The 21,613-nt window shown below is 40.4% G+C and overlaps 2 protein-coding genes across 2 annotated transcripts; one reads left to right on the top strand and one right to left on the bottom strand.

Annotated features, from left to right (window-relative positions):
- Positions 1-18,069, bottom strand: LOC132867602 (polycomb complex protein BMI-1-A-like). Its single transcript, XM_060900586.1, is given in 16 exon segments — positions 1-987; positions 1,164-1,244; positions 1,390-1,488; positions 1,610-1,655; positions 1,753-1,858; positions 2,016-2,066; positions 2,184-2,239; positions 2,482-2,578; positions 2,682-2,803; positions 8,612-8,664; positions 11,747-11,809; positions 12,018-12,074; positions 12,168-12,228; positions 12,631-12,816; positions 12,903-13,014; positions 17,899-18,069. Coding segments are annotated over 16 exon segments (1,647 nt in total). The 5' UTR covers positions 18,035-18,069; the 3' UTR covers positions 1-666.
- Positions 18,070-18,204: 135 nt separating this feature from the next.
- On the top strand, positions 18,205-18,812 carry LOC132867601 (uncharacterized). Its single transcript, XM_060900585.1, has 2 exons — positions 18,205-18,222; positions 18,462-18,812. The coding sequence occupies exons 1-2, from the start codon at positions 18,205-18,207 to the stop codon at positions 18,810-18,812; spliced, it is 369 nt and encodes a 122-aa protein (XP_060756568.1).
- The last annotated feature ends 2,801 nt before the right edge of the window (positions 18,813-21,613 follow it).

Raw genomic sequence — 21,613 nt, 5'->3', positions numbered from 1 at the left:
AAAGTGTAAAATGTTTATTTTTTTTATACTGTGCAACAGTCACAATACAATAGTTATTCATACAATCAAACAATGACAAATGAACACTGAAGTGAACCTATCTACACAGGCCTAGGTTATAACCTTGATGTTGAGGGGGATAGTCCCATGGTGCTTTAGACTTTACATTGCTGTAAAAATTATATATGCACGATGACTACAACTTAAATTTCTCTAATCCGTTTAAACTGAATTGAATATATAATCTTCTTTGATACAATGTCAATGCCAGCTGAATATAGCAGGAATGTTTAGTAGGCCTAACTAGCCAAGAATGGCAAACTAAAGCCTTAAAGTGTTTAAAAGAAAGTACACACTTAAAATACAAGCAACACCTCTGGATTTGTTTTGAAAGAGAAAAAAAAAAAGTAAAAAATACATATAGAAAAGTAGGTTCAGTCTATTATGTGAACTGTTTTGGATGTTCTGCAAATCCCACAGCTTAGAGCCACAACGAGGCTGTCGTTCCAAAATTTTCTCCAGCAACTGGATGAAATGTGCCACTTCCACTATGTTAAAAGTTACATGTGTAATAGGAATAATGACAATAAAATGGCTACAATGATATGACATTGGCATGGAAAATAGCTGGGTAATCTGGAGTTGGCTTAGGCAGGATTAACCCCATCACCCTGAAGAGGTTGAGGATCCATTCAGAGATGGTTTTCGCATTTTGTTGCCGAACGTAAACTGCCGACTGGGGCTTCCCATAGAGGAGCCGTTGACCGGGTTGGAAATATGGGGAAAATGAGGATGAGTGGACTGGACGGGTGTGCTTGGACTCGGTAGTGGTGAGGATGTAGACGGGGCTCCAGCTGGGCTGTTGGCCTGATCACTCGCAGAGTCACTTTCTGAGCGGTTGGCACTACTTAAGCCGTCCTGCGTGTGAGTTATCTTCATCTTTTTACAATTGGGCCGTACTCGATATTTCAAGGGTAGCGGCCCGTTCTGATAAGTACAAAAGAGAGCGAGTTCTGAACATTGACACTTGATCCATTAGAAGTAAATAAAAGTCAAGTGTTATCATTAAAAAAGATAAAATAAATAAAATTTGGAAAAATATAAGAAGTGCTAATTACATAGCAAAATTAATTTAGCAGAACATTTAATCAACACTTGCTTACCCTTCTCCACGTGTAAATGTAGGCAATGTCCATTAATGTATAGTAGTCCTTTAGAGGCTCATCTTCATACATCACTTCAATCTATGGGAAAAGGTAATGCATTTACATGTTAAGTCAGAATTCATTCCCAAATTACTATAAATAAAACTGATGAGAGAAATATTTCATTCTGAACTACATGTAATACTAAATATATCAAAAATAAAAAAGGGAAAAATCAGATTACCTGGAAGGTACATGGTATGTCCATCTTACTTCTCAGAAATTTCCTCAAATGCATTACAGTCATGGCAGCAGGACACTGCAAGTACCTCTTGTTGTTTACCTTCGAAAAGACATGACAAGTAAAAACGCTACCAAAACGGACAAATATTAGAATGTTCATTTGGAAAACAAGCAACATTACCAAGGCAAATTAATTTAGATTAACCATTTAGCAATTTTACCTCATCCTTCGTCTGTTTCTCCCCCTCACTACCTTGCTGTTTGGCCCTGAAAATTTTAAACAGGTAAATAAATTTATCCGCAGTAGCTCTACATATCTTTGAAAGAAGTTTACGATTTATTTTTACAGTTTCAAAGTACATACTTGGGGTCAAAGAACTCAATTGACAGACTGATAATCTCATCATCTGTGATGATTCTCTTATCCTCATCAGCAACTTCACCACGATCCTCATTCGAACCGTTTGCAGCTTAAGAGACAAATTTTAAATAATAAAGAACAATACTCAATAAGTTGAATCATGGCTCTTTAAGAAAAGTTTTTTAAATATGATATTTGTCACTAGATATTTTAATCACCGTCACATGACTAATTTTTAATTATTAAAAGAGGATTTAAACATTTACCATCTACTGATGGGTGCTCAGCATAGAAATCTCTTCTTCGTTTCATTTCATCTGCAAAGAAGTGTAATTCATTCAGGATAAAAACAGAAGACCAGCATTGCTCCATTTACAGACACATTGATACTTCTGACATTTCTCTGTGCATTTAATTATGACCGGATGACTTACTTTTGAAAAGACCTGGGACCAACTTGTACACAATGTCCTGCAGAGTTTTATCAGACCTGCGACAGTAAAAGGCACAGTCTTGGAGGAATTTGTTCTTTCCATAAGCACACATCAACTTATCATGCAAGAAAGTCATCATCATCATCATCATCACGACATTCATGAACGTAGCAAATTAAATAAAGGCTGTGTCTATTGCAAGAAAGGTAGTAACAATATCATGCCTCCCATCAGTAACTGGATATTTATTAATGCATTTCACTTCTACGATGTCGAAAACAGAAAAAATTCTTATTACCTAATATTGAGAAGAGGCTTCGTTTTGTGGACCTGGACATCACATATGGGACAGTATTTGCTGGTCGCCAGGTAGCGCACAATGCACATTTTACAAACTAGATCAGAAAAGACGATACGGTAAAGTTAGGGGGGAAAAAAAAAGTATGCAGCTGACAGATCAATTCAAGCCCGAGTGATCGGAATAAACTTGGTACTTACACGAGTGCAAGCATTCTATGATTGTGGTTGCATCGATGAAATATCCACCGCATAATACACACATTAAATGTGGATTTAGTTCTGTGATCTTGATCCTTGTTGTGCGATGCATCGTCATGGAAGGTTAAGGTCCTGAAGAGAAATGAACATGTGTGTAACCATTGTGGCTTGGCAGAGGAGGAAGGCTGAACTATAGCCAAAAAAAAAAAAAATGCTGCACAGGTTATGTTGGTTTGGTTATGTTGCACAGGAAAATTATTCATCACCTCAGAAAACACACACTCCATTCATACACTGTTGCAATAATAATAATAATAATAATAATAATAATAATAATAATACCAGACAGTTCACAACAATATCCATCAGATCACTTTGGTTTTTCTACTTGGGCAATTCAGCAATGCAAGTTTTAAGCATCAATCCGATTCTACAGACCAATTCATCTCTAGTTAATGGAATAAAATACTGAAATCTCAGGCTTTTCTCTATCTATCTATCTATCTATCTATCTTTAATGCCAAACGCACGCATGCGCTTAATGCATCCGATATTGAAGCGCGAGCAATCTCCGACATGTCAAACTGCACGCGCACCGCTTCGGGTCTTTTTCCCCTTCCTTTAAAATAAAACCGTTTCTGAACCGGCGTGCATCACGCGCGCACGGAGACGCTTCTTGTTTCTATAGCAACTCCGCTCCCGTCCACGTGGCACCAAATTAAGCAGAGCGGATTAAAGCGTATGCGCACGCGCTATCCAACCCAACCCGACGGCATGCACGTGCGACTATTTAAAAAGGTAAAATATACACAAAACGCACTGTTTGTCCCCCCCCCCCTCCTCCCTCCATTTACATGGATCCTATTCACACGTCCTCCTCATAACAGGCTCACGGACGGATGCTTTATACCGGTTTTTTTTTTGCATCTCTTCCTTCCTCACAAGAAACAGCTTTGAAAATGGAAAGTTGCATGAATGTAAACTGATGAGATTAATACTTTGCTCTGATTTGTGCCCAAACCTTAATCTGTGACTATATTATTTCAAAAGAGATGCAGAAGTTCTCAGGAGGCGACATTTCAAGACTGCAAGAATTAAAGCTGGCTGGTATTTAAATTCAAGTAATGCAGTATAATTGCTCCTGTGCATTTCTCTGCTTAGTCCTACCTCCTTCTGTGCACAGCCATCATCATTCATGTAGACCACTCTGAGCAACTGTTTCAGTTTGTGGTTAAATAGGAAAAAAAAAAATCCACTTGAGAGGAGACACCGCACAAGCTGCAGAAACAACATGAAGACGTTATTACGTCACTTTGTGCGTGGTTTAGAGCAACCTGTTGGGTAAATTAAAGTACTGCCCAAATTTGCACCCAAGACCAGACATGAGAGTCGAGTCCAAAGGATCATATTAGCCTTTGAAACCTTTTGCTGCAATGCGACCTCATCTCTGCGACTACAACCGCGTTTCTGCATTTCAGTCTGAATGATCTGCTTTCTACAACCCAGATCAAACCATATGCAGTTCAAGCAATCAACGTGCTTATAAGAGCATCAGCCGGATTTCACACCTGAGAGGTGAGCAGCGGGTCCGGGGTCATGGCATGACGTCATCTGATTCTGGGAACCATTCCTGGTAGATATTCATATCCATACAACAGGCCTGTGCTTGGACAACACTGGTTATGCCTCCAGCTTTAATGGTCACACAGGTGCACGTGCATCGCCTGGTCTTAAGTGATAATCGAACCGATAACAGTCTGGTACTAGAGCTGCGCGTGCAGCAGTGTTGTGGCTTTAGCCTGCTACACCATTATCACCACACTGCATGCTCTAAAGAGCCTATGTAAGCATTTAGCAGGGGGCCCTGCGGAAATATGACACCCAATACACAGCCGGGTTAATCGCTGCTGAAAATGCATAACCCAGACAGACCAAAGAAAACTAGCACTTGTAGCTCCAGTTCTCATTTATTTTCATCAACCAGGGAAGCTGTTCCAGGTCCAGGAGGGCGAAACAGGCCTGTGATACTCAGAACGTACCGTAGGACCATCATATGCAACTCATCAGGAAAACATACCTTTTTTTATGGTTTGGCTATACGTTTCCCATCCTCTCTCTTTGCGGTCAGAGCTTCCACACCCACTGAATGTTTTATGGCTAATGACAGACATTTTCTCATGTGTCGAGGGTCTCTGGCTTCATTCATTCATGCAAGTTTGCGTCGCATAACATAAGACAGGCGCACAAAACCAAAAAAGAAGTCAGTCAAAGAGGTGTAGCTATAAAGCAATACTGCATGTAGTCCGATTATGCATTACAGCCGTTTACATTTCGCAGGGTGTGTTTTTTTTCCCCCCCTTGGGGGCCCTTTTTAAATGGGTTGTCCTGACGTGCCTGCAGACTAATCAGTGAAAGTGTACGGCCAAAGCAAACCAGCACTGAAACACACACACGCACCAGTTTTCACAGTCATGATGAATACAAAACTCAGCTTACTGATTACTCGAAATGTAGGCCTTTACACGACAGGTGTGTGTATGGCTCTTGAGCAAAAAGCGACACGTCAATAAAGGATTAAATTAAAAAGATGCAAGCCGTGCATCCCGGACCCATGTGCCTGACACAGCAAGTGCAGCCACACATCTTGCATTATTCTCTCTTATTAGGCTACACAGGCCAAAACCTGCATTTGTGGTGGCTGAGGAAGCGAGTAATACAGAGATGACTATTCATCACATGCCCTTTTCACAAGCAAGACGCGTGTGTGGATGTAGTTATAGTGCATCATGCATGCCAAACACACAGCCTTAAGTGTGACCCCAGAAAAACTGCACACGCTTTTAATATCTTGCACGACGATGATTGTTTTTTTTTCCCCTTTTAAGTGTTCGTGTTTTTTTTTTTTTTCAAAATAAAGGCTGAATAAATCTATCAAGGGACGCGGGCAAAAATAATTACTTCTAAACCAAAGAACAAGGTGTGCATGAAAAAAATCTCACACACACACATACACTTTAACCCAAAATGTAGTGTAAGCATATGCAGAGCATTTTTTAAGGATTTTCCACTAGGAGACCAACTGGTCTGGGCAATACAATCACAGGCCCAGAGTCCATGCGGCTGGTGCATCACAGAATATGGTGCATATTCTGTGATGCAAGTTGCCGCATTACGAATCCTCGTTTCAGCCAGCATAATATCAACATAGTTAATGCAGTGCCAAGTTTTCCTTGTTAAATGTATGGCACTTGGTTAATTAATTGCAACTGATTGAACCAAATGATAAGACATAACTTGGTCTAAAATTTGGTCTCCCAGTGAAGCTGGTTTGGCATTGACTAGGAGACCAAATCTGACCACTGGGACACCATGTTAAAAAAAATGCTCTGGGTATATGCATGCATGGGCCAAGATCAAAAGCATTATGTGCATGCATAGCTAAGAGTATTCAAAAACACCTTCAAATGACTTCCAAGTAAGCAGTGTTTAATTACACCAAACCTCCGTTTAATAGCTAGACAAGTATACCTGGATGCAAAATATCAAAACTATTTTTTAAATATATTTTTTAAAATATTTTAACATGTATCCTAAGCAACAGCGTGTTGTTGTAGGATCATGGATATATATCTCAATTTAATCCCGCCACGTCTTTATAAAACGACAAGTTTTTTATGACCCGCAGGCAGCTTCTCCGACAATTACCCGACTATATGAATTTAAGTTGAAAAGACGGACAGAGCAGGACATTTCCCAGCCCGGCCTCATCTCATCGAGTTCTCAACCTGTTAGAGATCTCATATCTATAAAATTAGAGAATTGCGCGAGCACAGAGTGAGACAAATCTCATTTAGATCACGGGCTCGCGCCAGCATTTGACCGGACACGCTTGCGAGCACGAGCCCGCGGCTTCATTTCGTGACAAACCCGGGCAGTAAATTAAAGCAGAAAGCACCGGGAACACGCTACAGCAGCGCGGCACACACCACTTAACACGACATAAACAAATAACCCCGGAAATACACGCGCATGTGTTGGAGAAGAACTAAAAACCGAAGCGCGTGCGTGGACACAGAGTTGGTTGTGCGACTGAGCTCGAGCCCTTTTCGGTCTGTCAGCGGCTGCATCCAGCAAACCGCGGCTCCCGCAAAACACCGCACAGCCACGCAAAACACCCGCTGTGGGGAAAACACATTGGTAAGAAATGATCCTGGAGAACACGTACCTGTCAGAGAGCGAGGTGAATCCTCAGGAGGGGAGTTTAGACAATGAAAAGTTGCGAGTCGATCAGCAGAAAGCGAGCGCGAGCCAAGCGGCCATTTTGAAAAAGAGCTGCAGACGCTGTCAATTGCAATCAGAGTCGTTGCTACGGCGCATTTTAGTAACAGGAAAAACGTCCCTTCCGTCTTTCTGATGTAAATAATGACGATCGCTTAGATTTCCGTCCGCACAGGTTCATACGACTGTCGGAAAGACGCCCTTTCTGTCGGTTTAAGATCCCCCGAATCGTGTCTTTGTACAGCTCTGTGCTGATGGCTCGCTGGAAACTGACACCGTCCCCCAAAATGGCTTGCGGTTCGACCGCCCCGCTCAGTCACGTGACTCCGTTGCTTAAGGGCGGCCTGGGAATTAGCTCTACGGGTCGATGCGTTCTCGCAGAGGATAAATAAGAACTGAAATTCGGTATTCTTTCGGCAATACTTCGAGAGCGGAGGAAGGAAAAAAAAAACACTAGGCGTTTCTCATATACGTATCGGTTTTCAACATCTGCATCATGCATTCTTGGACGAACGGTTTCGCATATACTACACCTTATCAGCTCTCAGACATTTAAAATTCACGTCGCATCGCATCGCAAGGAGGTCGGAGTAGATTTTAAAAACGCAAACATTTTACCCATTTGTAGTATCGTTTCCTAGGGGAAAGAAAAAACAACCGCCGAGGCGACAAACCATCAGCAGCAAGTCAATTTCCATATCAGGAAATTATTAATATTGTCTTCTTTGGATTTGTTCACGAATAGAGATCTCGACAGGGCTTTTTTTTTTTTTTGCACGTTTCAGGCTGGTATCCTTTGGTTTTGGTGGTAAAACAGAGTTCCGTACAGCTCAAGAGTCCACATTTAATTAAGCAGGAAATGAGCATTACAGCGTGCACATCTGTGTGTAGAGTTGTTGCAGTAGGCTATACATGGACTGAAACCAGAAGCAGAACTCGGGTATGGCGACTGGATATTAATAACTATAGCTTGCATTAGTGTCAGAATTAGGAGTGCAGATTTCAGTGTGATAAAGTCTGTGCACACATTATAACACTCCAGTACACGTCCAGCTCGTTTACACAAGCTACCTATAGAATTATCCTTTAGTCTTGTAGATATGGATGATTAGATCATCTAATTCACTGAAAAAGGACCACACGAGTATCAAGCTGCCTTTTTCTTCTACTCATCCATATGTCTGGCTAAGATGTATAGGCGGTCGTTTGATTGTTGTTGTTATGGGGGAAATTTACCTGGCCCACGTTTATGCAACAGAATGAAAAGTGTGTGTCAGGGTCCCATGCACTCAATACTACTTTTAAAAAAAAAAAAAAAGGACGTCCAGAATTTTGAGCACTTCTTTTCTTTACCTGATCAAAAGTCTGAACCTGCTGTAAAGTCTGCTAAAGTAACTATTACAAGCCTAATACTACTGTAGCCTGGTGCCAGGTTTTAAAATGCTTGCTTCAATTAACAGCTGCACAAACAAATGTTAGACTGCGATAGATATGCAATTAACGTCAGAACACATATGGCAACAACAAACACGACAAGGCTTTGACTTATTTTATTGTGAACATTGAAACGTACAAAAGACATCCCGTATGGAGCTGAAGATGGCGCATATACCAATCCAGATCAATGATCTAAACTGGTAAAGTGTCAGAGCTGGGTTGCTCTCTCCACACTCTTTGCTGCATCCTTCATCTTCCCCAGTAAATCCTAAAATGGTTCAGAAAGAATTAGTGTTAATAAGCCAGCTGGGTGCAAGACATTCATTTCCTCACACACCTACTACTACTCCCCAGGAGAGGGAGAAAAAACCCCAGCAGTTAATGGTTGCTCTCCAGTATGATTATCGCAGGCTATGATGCACTTAACTGGGAAAGAAATAAACTTCAGCACAGTGACTCGTGCACAGATGGACATGGGATAAAAAATTTTCCCACTAATGACGGGTCAGCTATTTTATTAATTAATTTAGATTATAACCCTTACCCTAACATTAGTCATCTCGGTATAAATCGTTGAAACATGGCGATATTCCCAAAACAGCCGAATGTGGTTCATATGTTCCAGATACCTAATCTAATCGACTAATTTGCGCAATTAATATGATTTGTCTAAATACTTTGTTTACACGTACAATGAGACTAAAACTGATTTATGGATTCCTTCTACATACAGCAGATATATTATTTACTTCCGTGCTAAAAGTTGCATAATACGATTAAAGGGCTTTTTTTCCCCCAACAGAGAAACACGCCAATTCAGGAAGCACGTGACAAGAAAAAGTGTGGACAAGGTTCGAGATGACGCACGCGCTAATTTGTACCTTTTTGCGTCACTGACCACAACACGTCGGTAAACCGATGAAGAATTAAAATGCCTTTTTTTTTTTTAAATAAAATACATGCGTTGGTATTTTTATTGACCTCATATGCAGGGAAGCAAATTGACAGTTACTTAAAGCCCAGTTTAATACTGAAGCTTTATTTTATTTTTTAAAATATAAAAGTATTAGGCAAAGAAGAAAACCTCCTGCGTAAGGAAAGCAATCAACAAAAAGGAGCTCTTTCAAATTTTCCATTATAGCTCCCTAAACAAGGTTGAAAAGGCTGGAGCAACAAGAACAGCCTAAAACTGAAGGTCATGATAAATAAAAACATTAGGTAGAATTGAATAAAAAATAAAATGCCTCTTCCTCCCCCCCCCCAACTTTTTCCTTTCCTGCAAATGTACAATGCATGTTTACAGTGCTTTGAAACTGTATCATGACAGTATTTCTTTTATGCCAATGTCTTGACCAGGATAAAGTCCTTACTGAACATGACAGGTTAATGCCAGCATCATCTTTATAACCGTATGGCTGGATTACAGCTGCATGCATTATACCGAAACACTGACATTTGTGAAAACACCTAACATGTTTTCGTTTAAAACATACGTAAAGAAAAACTGTAGCAAGATATAAACACTCAAATCTCATATTTATTTATTTAAATGGCTGCTATAGAGAGGTCTCTTACATATAAAGCCCTCCATGATTATTGGCACCCCTTGTAGAGATCAGTTTAAAAAAAAAAAAGGTTAGAAAAAAAAATCCACCTTTTAGTGAAGTCGCTTTATCTCACACTGGAAAAAAAAATCCAAACTTTTAATTGAAAAACAAATCCCTCATAAATAAATAATTATTTAACAAAAAACATGCCACCATTATTGGCACCCCTGCATTTAATACTTTGTACAACAGCACAGAGTCTGTCCTATAACATTTTATAAGGTTGGAGATACAGAGCAGGCCATCTGAGACCGTTCCTCTTTACACAACTTCTCCAGATCATCCAGAGTCCTCGGCCCTCTCTTGAGCCGTCTCTTCTTCAGCTCACCCCACAGGTTTTCACTGGGGTTCAGGTCAGGGACTGAGATGGCCAGGGCAGAAGCTCGGTTCTGTGCTCAGCTAATCGTGTTTGTGTTGATTTCGGACATACGCTTCAGATCATTGTCCTGCTGGAAGATCCAGTGACAACTCAGTTTTAGTTTCCTGGCAGAAGCAGCCAGATTTTGATTTAAAATGTCCTGGTATTTCCATGATGCCATGTACCCTAGGTTTCCAGGGTCTTTGGAGGAAAAACATCACAGAACTTCCACCATATTTTACAGTTGGGACCGGGTTCTTTTCACTATAGCCATCCTTTTTTTTTTTTTACACCAAACCCACCTTGAGTGTTTATTGCCAAAAAGCTCCATTTTTGTTACATGAGACCATAGAACACGATTCCAGTCAAAGTTGTAGAAGTGTTTTGCAAGCTTCAGGCGCTCATGTTTATGGTTAACTGACAGAAAAGGGTTTTCTCTGGCAAACCTTCCAAATAATCTGTTGACATGGAGGTGGAGTCTGATAGTGGTTTTGGAAACCCCAATATTTTACTTTTGCTTGCAATTCACCAACAGTGATAACTGGGGATCTTTTTTTTTTTGCCTCTCTTACCTTCTGCCTCACTGTACATGGGGGCAAAATAAACTTGGGTCCTCTTCCAGGCAAGTTTATAACAGTTCCAGTTGGCGTCCATTTTTTTTTAAAATTGCCTTAACAGTAGAAATGGACATTTTCAGGTGAGTAGCCTTTTTTTTTTTTAAATAACCATTCCCTGACTTATGAAGGTCAACACCCTTCTTCCTCATTTGGTTTGTGTGTTCTCGCTTATCTTTCCCATACTGATGGATGACTAAGGGAATTTAACCCCTGTGTCACCTCATATTTGTTCCCCAGTTAATCAGGAAGTCATGGATTATAGCTTGAAAGTTCCTATGCACTCCAATCAACTTTAAAAAAAAAAAAAAAAGGTTCAATTTAAATGTGAAACATACTTCAGTTACATTGTGTTCACTATCATTTCTAGGGGTGCCAAAAAAAGTGGCACGTCTTTGTTCTGAATAATTATTTCTTGAAGAGGGATTTGTTTTTCTCTGAATAAATTTATTTCAATTAAAAGGTTAGATTTTTCTCTTTATTTCAGCGCGAGATGAAGCAACTTCACAAAAGGTGGATTTTTTATAACCCTTTTTACTAATCTTTACAAGAGGTGCCAAGAATTGTGGAGGGTTCTGTATAGTGTCACTTTGTTTTTTCAATGCATTACTAGTGAACTCATTGGGTAATAGCCTGTGAAATTCTGTTAAGTGTTAAATTGTTACTAATGAATGCATATGCTTCAAATATGTAATGATGGTATAACTTTTTAAAATAAATTATTAAAAAAATATAAATAAATAAATAAAAAAGCACCCCACACCACACTACCTGAAGTTGCTCCAACGTGCAGCTGAAGTTTAGTTCTGAAGGGCCGCTACTATTCTCACCGTTCTGAAAAACAACAAGTCAAGCAAAGACAATAAAGCAGACCAAGCAGTTAATTTCGTGCCAAGTTCTGCACTTGTGACCAGAAAGTTGCAAGTTCAAATCCTAGAGCACCATTCTTAATCCTTAACTGCAGATCTTCATTTACATTGGATTAAAGCCCCCCACCCAAAAAAAAAAGTAAACGTTTGTTTTGAATACGACAGACACGTACCTCAGTGTTGAAAGAAATCAGATATGATGGCTGATTGACCTTATGCACATGACTGTTCTAACAAAAGCAATAGAGTATCCGTCATTCAGTGTGTCATTCAGTCTAAGTTGTGAGTCATCGTTTTCTGTTTGAAAATGAGACAAATCTTACCTTTATGCAGTAATCTAAGCGCCAAGAAACATCTGTTATGTGAGGAGGGCATTTATCAATGCTGAAGAGGGAGGAAAAATATTGAAGCACATGTTCAAATTAATGACTGGTTTTATTGATATGTTTACATATGCTTTTGGAAACATGTGGCATAAGCCTACATATGGCTATTAACACGATGCAACTGCGTCTGGAACATTGTGCAGAACAGACTACAGAAAATAAGCATGAGGAACATTTTGTATATTAGTGAGTACAGCATATTAACAAAAAAATAATTACAGAGCCCAAAGTACATGTTCAGTGTTCACACAGACAGTTTTTTTTTTAAATATACACAAGAATGCCTTTATTAAAATTGTTTGTGGACAGCTATACATTTGTGTCTCTCTCTCACACACACACACACACACACACACACACACACACACACCTCCCAAGGAAAAGAAACAAGGTGACCTACCTTGACAACAGTGTTTCCAGGTTCGTTTTGCTTTTCTAAATACAAAATGAAAAAGTTATATTATGAACATGTTTGTTTACAAAATCACTCAGCGTACAACACACTTTGGAGGAGGTTCTCACCTGATAGAGTCCGTAAAACACATCCACTCTCTCGCTGTCAAATCGGAGATCTTCAAGGCACGAACTGTAAGCATACATGTCGACTTTAGTGCACATGACCATTAAATACAGAAAAACCCACAAATCACAGAAAGAACATTATTAGTTTACCATATCGTTGACCTGTCTGAATTCTGTTTTACTCCTTCCAGTATAAATGTTGTCACTGCAATGTGACAGTGTTTCAGGAGAGCTTGATCAATGTTCTTTAGTTCTGGGTAATCTAAAGGAAACAGACAGACAGACAGACATGACGCTTGAGTAGCTGTTAGGTCACAGGTTTCCAATGTTCTGGATACTGTAGTGGTTCAATGCTCTAACACACACACAGCTAGAAAACCCTAACATTTGCAGGACAGAGGGTACTCCAGGAAGGACCAGGGTTGGGAACTTGTGATCTTGGTTAGAGCATTAAAAAATGAATCCAGATATTGAAGCAGCTCTTTAGAAATACCATGTTTAACCCAATAGATTGTAATGAAAGTCTGATCTAGGTACTCCAGCGCACGCGCGCACAGAGAAAATAAAAGTACATTATTGTGCCTTAGGGGTACAATGGTTTGTCACTGGGGCAGTACCCTCTAAGGTGCTTATTTGTAGCTACTCTTTGTATACTGCTTGGGAACATATGTACATTTTTGGCCCTAAAAAGGAACACACAAGTTACCTTGAGGTCCAATATTGAGCCCAAGGGGTAGATTAGTGTAGACTGTACCTTGGGGGACAGAAGTCAAGTCAAGTTTATTTGTATAGCGCATTTGACAATAAACATTGTCGCAAAGCAGCTTTACAGAATTTGAACGACTTAAAACATGAGCTAATTTTATCCCTAATCTATCCCCAATGAGCAAGCCTGTGGCGACGGTGGCAAGGAAAAACTCCCTCAGACGACATGAGGAAGAAACCTCGAGAGGAACCAGACTCAAAAGGGAACCCATCCTCATTTGGGCAACAACAGACATGACTATAACATTAACAGTTTTAACATGAAGTCAGTTTCGTTGATGTTATAAACTCTTCATTGATGGAAACCTGAGTGCAAAACTGTTCATGACCAGAGGTGGACAGTCACAAAGTACATTTAGGCTACGTTCACACTGCAGGCTGAAGTGACTCAAATCCGATCTTTTCGCCCATATGTGACCTGTATCCGATCTTTTATTGACAATATGAACGACACAGATCCGATTTTTTCGAATCCGACCCAGGCCGTTTGGATATGTGGTCCTAATTCCAATTCCTATCCGCTCTTTCCATATGCGACTTCAGTCTGAACCGCCAGGTCGCATTCATCCGACTTACACGTCATCAACAAGCCACAAACTTCACTATTCTGCGCTGAAGTAGGCGGCGGGTCTCTCAAAAAAAGTTACAACAACATGGCGCATAATCACGGGTGCAGATAGAGGGTGGGACTCGTCCCACCCAGATTTAAATTCACCTCGCTCGGTCCCCCCCACTTATAGGGAGGAAAAAACGTCTATGCTGTCTTTCTTTGCATAAGGCAAACCTCACGGAAAAATCAAAAGACTAATTACCATTCAGTTTATTGAGGTGCACAGCAGTGTATACATAGTTGCAACAACTCACATAAAACAAAACAAAGACTGATATTCGGTTGGTTGAGCTGCGCAGACTGCACAGGTTGTGAGCTCGAGCTTGGTTGCTATGGTCACTAACAACAAGTTTGACAGGCATATCAGGGTTTGGGGTTGGTTTGCTGGCAGCTTTGTCCCCCCCCAGTTTTTTGTCCCTCCCAGTTCAAAAAACGTATCTGCGCCCCTGCGCATGACATCAATGCGAGGGACGCTTCAGGCTGTGAAGGTTCTGAATCTTCTCAATGGAAGGACGCAGAGGTTAGGGAGCTGATTTCCATTTGGGGGGATACAGCTATTCAAGCTAGATTGGATGAGTCATACCGCAACCGGGCGGTTTTACTTCCGTAAACACTGGCCATGCTCACTGCGTGTGACGTCGTCGTATCCTGCAATGCGCATGCGGAACACTTTTAGGTCGCTTCTCGTTCATACTGAGGATCACATACAAGTCGCATATATTTGTTAATGTGAACGACCTCACAAAAAAATCGGATTTCACAAAAAAATCGGAATTGAGTATTAAGCCTTGCAGTGTGAACGTAGCGTTACTTGAGTACTGTACTTAAGTATACTTTTTAAGTATCTGTACTTTGAGGGTTTTTTTTTTGGAAACTTATGACTTTAACTTCACTACATTTGAAAGGCAAATATCGTACTTTTTACTCCACTACTTTTCTATCAAGGTCCTCATTACTATGAAGCGGCTTTGAAAGTGGATGTTTTTTTTCCTTTTCTTTTCTAAAACATGATTGTTTTTTTCGTAGGTGACACTGAGACAGCCTATCAGTAATCACTAGGGTCACGTCACATCCATAGACTGGATAAAATCAAGTTCAATTATTTCTCAACAGCATTATTTGAACACATTCAGTTGATGGCAGAATGGATGTTTGTCGAAAACGAACCATATCACGGCCTACAAAAACTCACCATCCAACCTGTGGAAGCAGATTGAGTTATATAAAGGTTTTATTCCAAGAGAAAGTTGTCTGTGCTTTTAGAGCTAGCGATAATGTTGCAATAGCTATACAGTCTGGTTCGTCAAATGACTTTCTATGGATTTGCTCATCAAGTTGCTATTGCCTTGTCCACAGCTAATGTTTACACACAGCTAGTTAACTTGGACACTGTTAGTTAGTATAGGTAATCGTATGGGGTCAAGTAAAATTAAGGATTAATTTCACGAATGATTTCGAAGTTCTGAAAATTGCCTGAGTTGCGAAGCAAGGAGAGCAATTTCAAAACTTCGAAATCACAAGTGAAATCGATCCTTAATTTTACGAGGAACCATACGATTACTTGTTTATAATATATAGGGCCAAATTCCTACTTCGGAAGCCATTCAAGTTCACAACATTTGTCATTCACGTTTTCTGAACCAATCAGGGCGCAAGACTATCTTGCACGTTTGAATCAGTCGACACGGTGACATGAAACGAAACGAGGATTTTGGACAGGATTTTAACATCTTTCAGGATTGAGCCCAGATATTTCTCTTGTCTCAGATGCCGATCCAATGCTGCCTGCATTACTTTAAGAGAGTCTGGTTCGTAGTTTTCCCCATTTTCTTTCCTCACTTCTGCATAAAACTGTGATAGCACTTTGTCTAACTCACAGCAGTCATATGCCACTAGAGAGTCATCTGTCTTTCTGTGGCCCATTTCTTAAAAACAGAAAGCCAAAAATTCATACTTTTTTTGGTATTATTTTCATTTTCGCTTGCAGCTTTCAATTGGTTTACCATTTCTTCGTCAAATATAGCGAAACACGGCATTGCTGAGTCAGCAAAGTCAGCCATTTTGTTGACAAAATTTGCTAATTTTTGTAACCGTAACCAAGCAACGAACTAGCCAATAGCATTTCAGAAAGCCCTCCTCGATTGACCAATCAGAATTGAGTAATTTGGCCCTATGTATTATAAGCATGTAAAAACAGAGTTACGATAAACATGAATAATGTTAACTTATCCGAAGTCTTTTCAGAAATATGTTTTAGCATAATCTTGCCAAATAAACAACGTAGAAATATATTTCTTTTCTAGTAGCGTGAGCTACCCAATATGATTTCGAGTTTGAAAAGAGTTTCCTAGCGTCAGGTGGAGTTTCACTGACTAGCTAGCTTAACGTTAAACCACCATGATGGCGCAGCATGCGTTCATTTTGTGAATTCACATTTCTGTCTTTGGTAACAGCGTTAGGTTTTGTAACCGTTGTGGCAATAATACAACGATGCGTTGACAGAAAATGTACTTTTAAGACTTAAGTATTTTTAAAAGCGAGTACTTCAGTACTTTAACTTAAGTAAAAATGTGACTGGACAACTTTCACTTGTATCGGAGTAACATTTGACCAGTGGGATCTGTACTCTGACTTAAAGTGCCATTCCACCATTGGATGTATGTTTTTGGCATAAAATACAATATATTTTATGAGAACATGACTAGACAGAGAAATCTTTTAGCTTCAAAATGATATATCAAACATAATTTTTTGACAACGACAAGTATATTAATTTTGCGACCAAAGTCACCTACCCTTTTAATTTCCGCGCGGTAGTGAAACGTGATGTCATCGGCAGGTTCCCCTTCTTGTGTACCACGTCACGTGTGACGTGGCACAGATTATCAGCAATGGCGGATAGAACGCGATTGTCAGCTTCGGAAAAGAAGCGAAGGAAAATAGCAAGCGATGCCCAAAGGAGACGGTCGATGGTGAATATCGGCACAGCAATCGACAAGTGGAAATCGCGTTCTATCCGCCATTGCTGATAATCTGTGCCACATCACACGTGACGTGGTACACAAGAAGGGGAACCTGCCGATGACATCACGTTTCACTACCGCGCGGAAATTAAAAGGGTAGGTGACTTTAGTCGCAAAATTAATATACTTGTTGTCAAAAAATTATGTTTGATATATCATTTTGAAGCTAAAAGATTTCTCTGTCTAGTCATGTTGTCATAAAATATATTGTATTTTATGCCAAAGAATACATCCAATGGTGGAATGGCACTTTAAGCAATGAGGTCGGGTACTTTATCCACCTCTGTTTATGACAACTGCAGTCCTAAAGTTAGCAACTCAACTGTAGTCCTCAGCCATAAGAGCATCTTATGCATCTGTCCATATGAGGCCGATGTGCTGAGACTCCAACCAGACACAGGGCATCAGAGCTGGACTCCTCCTGTACCCTGTTTCTGCCACTGCAGGCTGTGGGTGGATTTCACTCAGTAATGCTGCTGCTGCTGCTGCTGTTGTTGTTGTTTGTGATGCATGAATAGGCTACAAGCCACAGGCTACATGTTAGCATGCTAGCATAACAAAATCGGATGATAGGTTAAAAGACGATAAAGAGACAGAGATGCATGAGGAGGTTCACAGCACAGCACAGCACAGTCAGACTCCTGCAGTGAGCTAAATAAACATGCTAGCAAAGAAAACACGAAAATGCGTGGGTTTTATTTCATGCCCGTTTTTTTCATCCAGAAGTTCTTGAGAACAGAATATTTACCGAAAACACTTCCGGTCGGAAACGACAGCAGGCTACAGAAGGCCGCTTCGGTGAAGATAGTGAAGGCTTTTAGGTCCAAGTAAGCTGGATCGGCGAGGGTTTGAAGCCCCTTTACTACCGAATCTGACAACTCCATTTTGTCCAGAGACAGTGAACCTGGCGGTCACGTGACCCAGTCAGCTGATCTAAGGCAGGTTCCGCGTTATTTTGCGGCCCTGAATGAAAAAAAAACAGGTTTAAAAAATGGACAAATTAAACATATAGAGGATATATTGTCAGAAAAAAGGCCAGTGTTGGAATACAAGCATGTCTGACTCCTACACTGTTTAATTTACACACAAGTCCAGCAGAGTCTGGATTTTCATGAGAGAATGTAACATATAGGAAGAGCTGCATTTCTCCCAGCAATCAAACAGGTCAAAGGATTCCACTGGTGCACATCTTTTGCAGCTGGAAACAATATCAGTGATGCAATCAGGCAAAAGAAACTGACTTGTTTCCAAACTCTGATCCTGCACTTTTTCCCTCCATGTCTTTTGCTTGCTCTGACACACCTGGTTCAGCTAAACAGTGAACTGCCCTGTCCTGCCCTGCTCTGCCCTGTCCTGCCCTGCGCTGCCCAGCCCAGCCCAGCCCAGCCCTGTCCTGTCCTGCGCTACCCAGCCCAGCCCTGTCCTGTCCTGCACTACCCAGCCCTGTCCTGCCCAGCCCAGCCCAGCCCTGCCCTGCCCCCAGCCCTGTCCTGTCCTGTCCTGTCCTGTCCTGCCCTGCCCAGCCCAGCCCTGTCCTGCCCTGCCCTGCCCTGCCCTGCCCAGCCCTGTCCTGTCCTGTCCTGTCCTGTCCTGCCCAGCCCAGCCCAGCCCTGCCCTACCCAACCCTGCCCTGCCCTTCCTGAGCTGAAGTGGGAGTGTTAGAACAGGGAACCCACTGAAATGTGCAGGACATGAGGTACAGCTGGTTTGTGGATACCAAAGCGGCTTTGCATGCTAATAAATCTGTGTGTTGGACCAAAAACTTAATCCAGATGCCATTAGTTTATACCCAACTGCACAATGGACTCACGTGAAAAAGACTAGATTTATTTTAACGCAGTCTTGTTATAGGTGTGATTTAGATAGGCATGGTTAAAATAGGTGTGTCATGGTATTTTGTCTTCCACGTTGGTTATCACAAAAGCCTTCCAATGGTTTGATAAATGACCTGACACTGACACATTTGTTGGTTTTCAAATGGGATTCAGAGAGGTCCTAAATGTGTGTAGTGGTCTCTGGTGGAGACTGTGGTCTGATGGTGGACCTAATTAAATTCTGCTGGCAGTAAATGTTTACTGGAAAATCAATTCCATAGCTAAGTGATGCAATATTTTTAATATTGTGTTATGTAATGTCAACAGGCTATTTGTCTGGTTTTATCAGGGAGCCTGGTTGTATCACATAAAATAAATATGATGAATCGCAGCTATTGACTGACAGTTTTAAACTGATTCATTTTCAAAGTAATTAAAAGCATATTTCAAAGTAATTCCAAAGCATAAAAGTAATTTGGATTTGGAACTGCTCTCTGCAACATGCATCGTGACAAAATAGGGGGAAAACATATAAGAACTGTGATGGTTCTTGAAAGGATTACTGAAGAATTAAGGGTTCTTTGGCACTTAAAAGGATCTGTCCTCTTTCTACCAAGGAAACATTCTGCTGTAGGTTTTCTATAAAGGCACACGTTTAAAGGTTCCTCAAGAACCCTTAATAATTTTGCATTTAGGTTCCCAAGCCTGGTTGTGGAGTACCTCCTGCACATCTTGTTCCCAATGCATACACTTCAACTCAGTAAGGACTGCTATTGCATGATTAGTTGTGTGTTTAAAACAGGAAAAACACTCAAATATATAGAACAATGGGGACTCAGTGATGTAATATGACGTCATTTGTATATCTGATCTCAACCCGGTCTCACCAGTGTTAATCATTGCACTGACAGCCTTAAAACCCAGGAATCTTTGACCCATCTGCAAAGAAGTAAACAGCTGAGTATTTATGTAGGCTAATTTAGGCATTTCAAAATGATATACAGATGGATCGCTGAACAAAATTTAGGTTTGGACCTGATTAAAGGGTTATAATAAGATCACTGAGCAGGTATTTTAGTGTTAATGTTTTTAGGGCAGCTTGTGTTCAGACTGAATAAGTGGAATTAATGGAAGAGGAACATTTGCACCTAATAAATCATCATTGCTCCCCAGTTTAAACTATCCTGACCACAGTGTCTCGGATACTGAAGTGACATTTGCTAGCTGAAGTAGGGTTGATTGGCTTTGTCAAAAGGATTGCATGATTTTTTTTTTCCTGAATCGTGAGTCGGATGTGCACCCTGTACTAAACGTTTGCACGAATGATTTACAACGATCCACTGGATCCATTGATCCCAGAGTTTATGCTATAAGCCAGTATATATTACAATCTCATGCATATTAATTTACTCAGTCATTCATCTTCAGTAAGCACTTTATCCTGGTGATTGATCAGGGTCGGTGTGGATTCTGGGACTACTGGGAGCAGATCTATCTATCTATCTATCTATCTATCTATCTATCTATCTATCTATCTATCTATCTATCTATCTATCTATCTATTGCAATTTGTATTACAGGTTCTTGCAGTTCTTACAGCTGCTCCGATTAACCGTCCTGTACCGGTTTTTATTGTAATGACCCTCCTGCTGTTCTGTGAAGGTTGTGGTCTGCACTGCTCATTGTGCTCATTGTTCTCTTTACTGCTTTACACGTGTCTTGCACGGGCATGATTTGCATCCTAGGCACTGCACAGTATAGAGGACCATAAAATCAGTGTCATCAGTTTCAGTGAAATCCTCAAATACGCGTCTACAGCACTGCGATTCAGGCTGCTATCAAAGGATGGAGCCAACGCGACTCGTATGGAATGTAAAATTAATACTGATACTGTTCAAGAGCATTTTGGAATCCGGATTTTAATACCAAATATAAAAACACAGGGTGATCTGCAGTGTTCTCAACTTCACACGCAAGGGAGTTGTTTTTTGAGACACTTTTTTTTTTTTTTTTTTTTGCATATACTGGATAAGCAATGGAGCCTATTTACATTGTAAAACATTTCAGCCTTGTGTCCATTTACCTTTTCTCTTTAACTCAATGAGCTCTGAAAAGTGCTTTAATTTGACAAGTTTTCAAAGGAATTACTTACTTAATGCTCTCCTGTAATGAACTAAATTTCATTGTACATTTGTGCAGTGACAATAAAGGCATTCTATTCTATTCTGAGACTTTTTCTGAGTTGAAATAAAGATAATCATCAAATTGATTTAACTTGCATTTTCAAGGCAGCAGATGAACTTGCATGTCCAAGTTAAACCAATTTGAAATGTTTTACATTTACACAGTCATTAATATTATTTGCCAGGCCTTACTCGAGTAAGCTAAATGTAATGAATGCTCCTTTTTACTGATTTGATGGGAGATCCTATCCTAAATTCTCATCGTGACTCATAGGGGTCCATGAAGCATAGCCAGGGGTTCAGGGTTTTTGTTTGTTTGTTTGTTTGTTTGTTTAAGTTATAAAAAAAAACATAATTATCAGAGTGTTATATAAATGCAATATGAATGCATCTACGCACTGAAACACACACACACACACACACACACACACACACACACACACACACACACACACACACACGCGGA

The sequence above is a fragment of the Neoarius graeffei genome, chromosome 19 (assembly GCF_027579695.1).
Source record: "Neoarius graeffei isolate fNeoGra1 chromosome 19, fNeoGra1.pri, whole genome shotgun sequence".
NCBI lineage: Eukaryota > Metazoa > Chordata > Actinopteri > Siluriformes > Ariidae > Neoarius > Neoarius graeffei.
The sequence above is the reverse complement of the archived record's forward strand: the minus strand, read 5'-3'. Positions and strand labels throughout refer to the sequence as shown.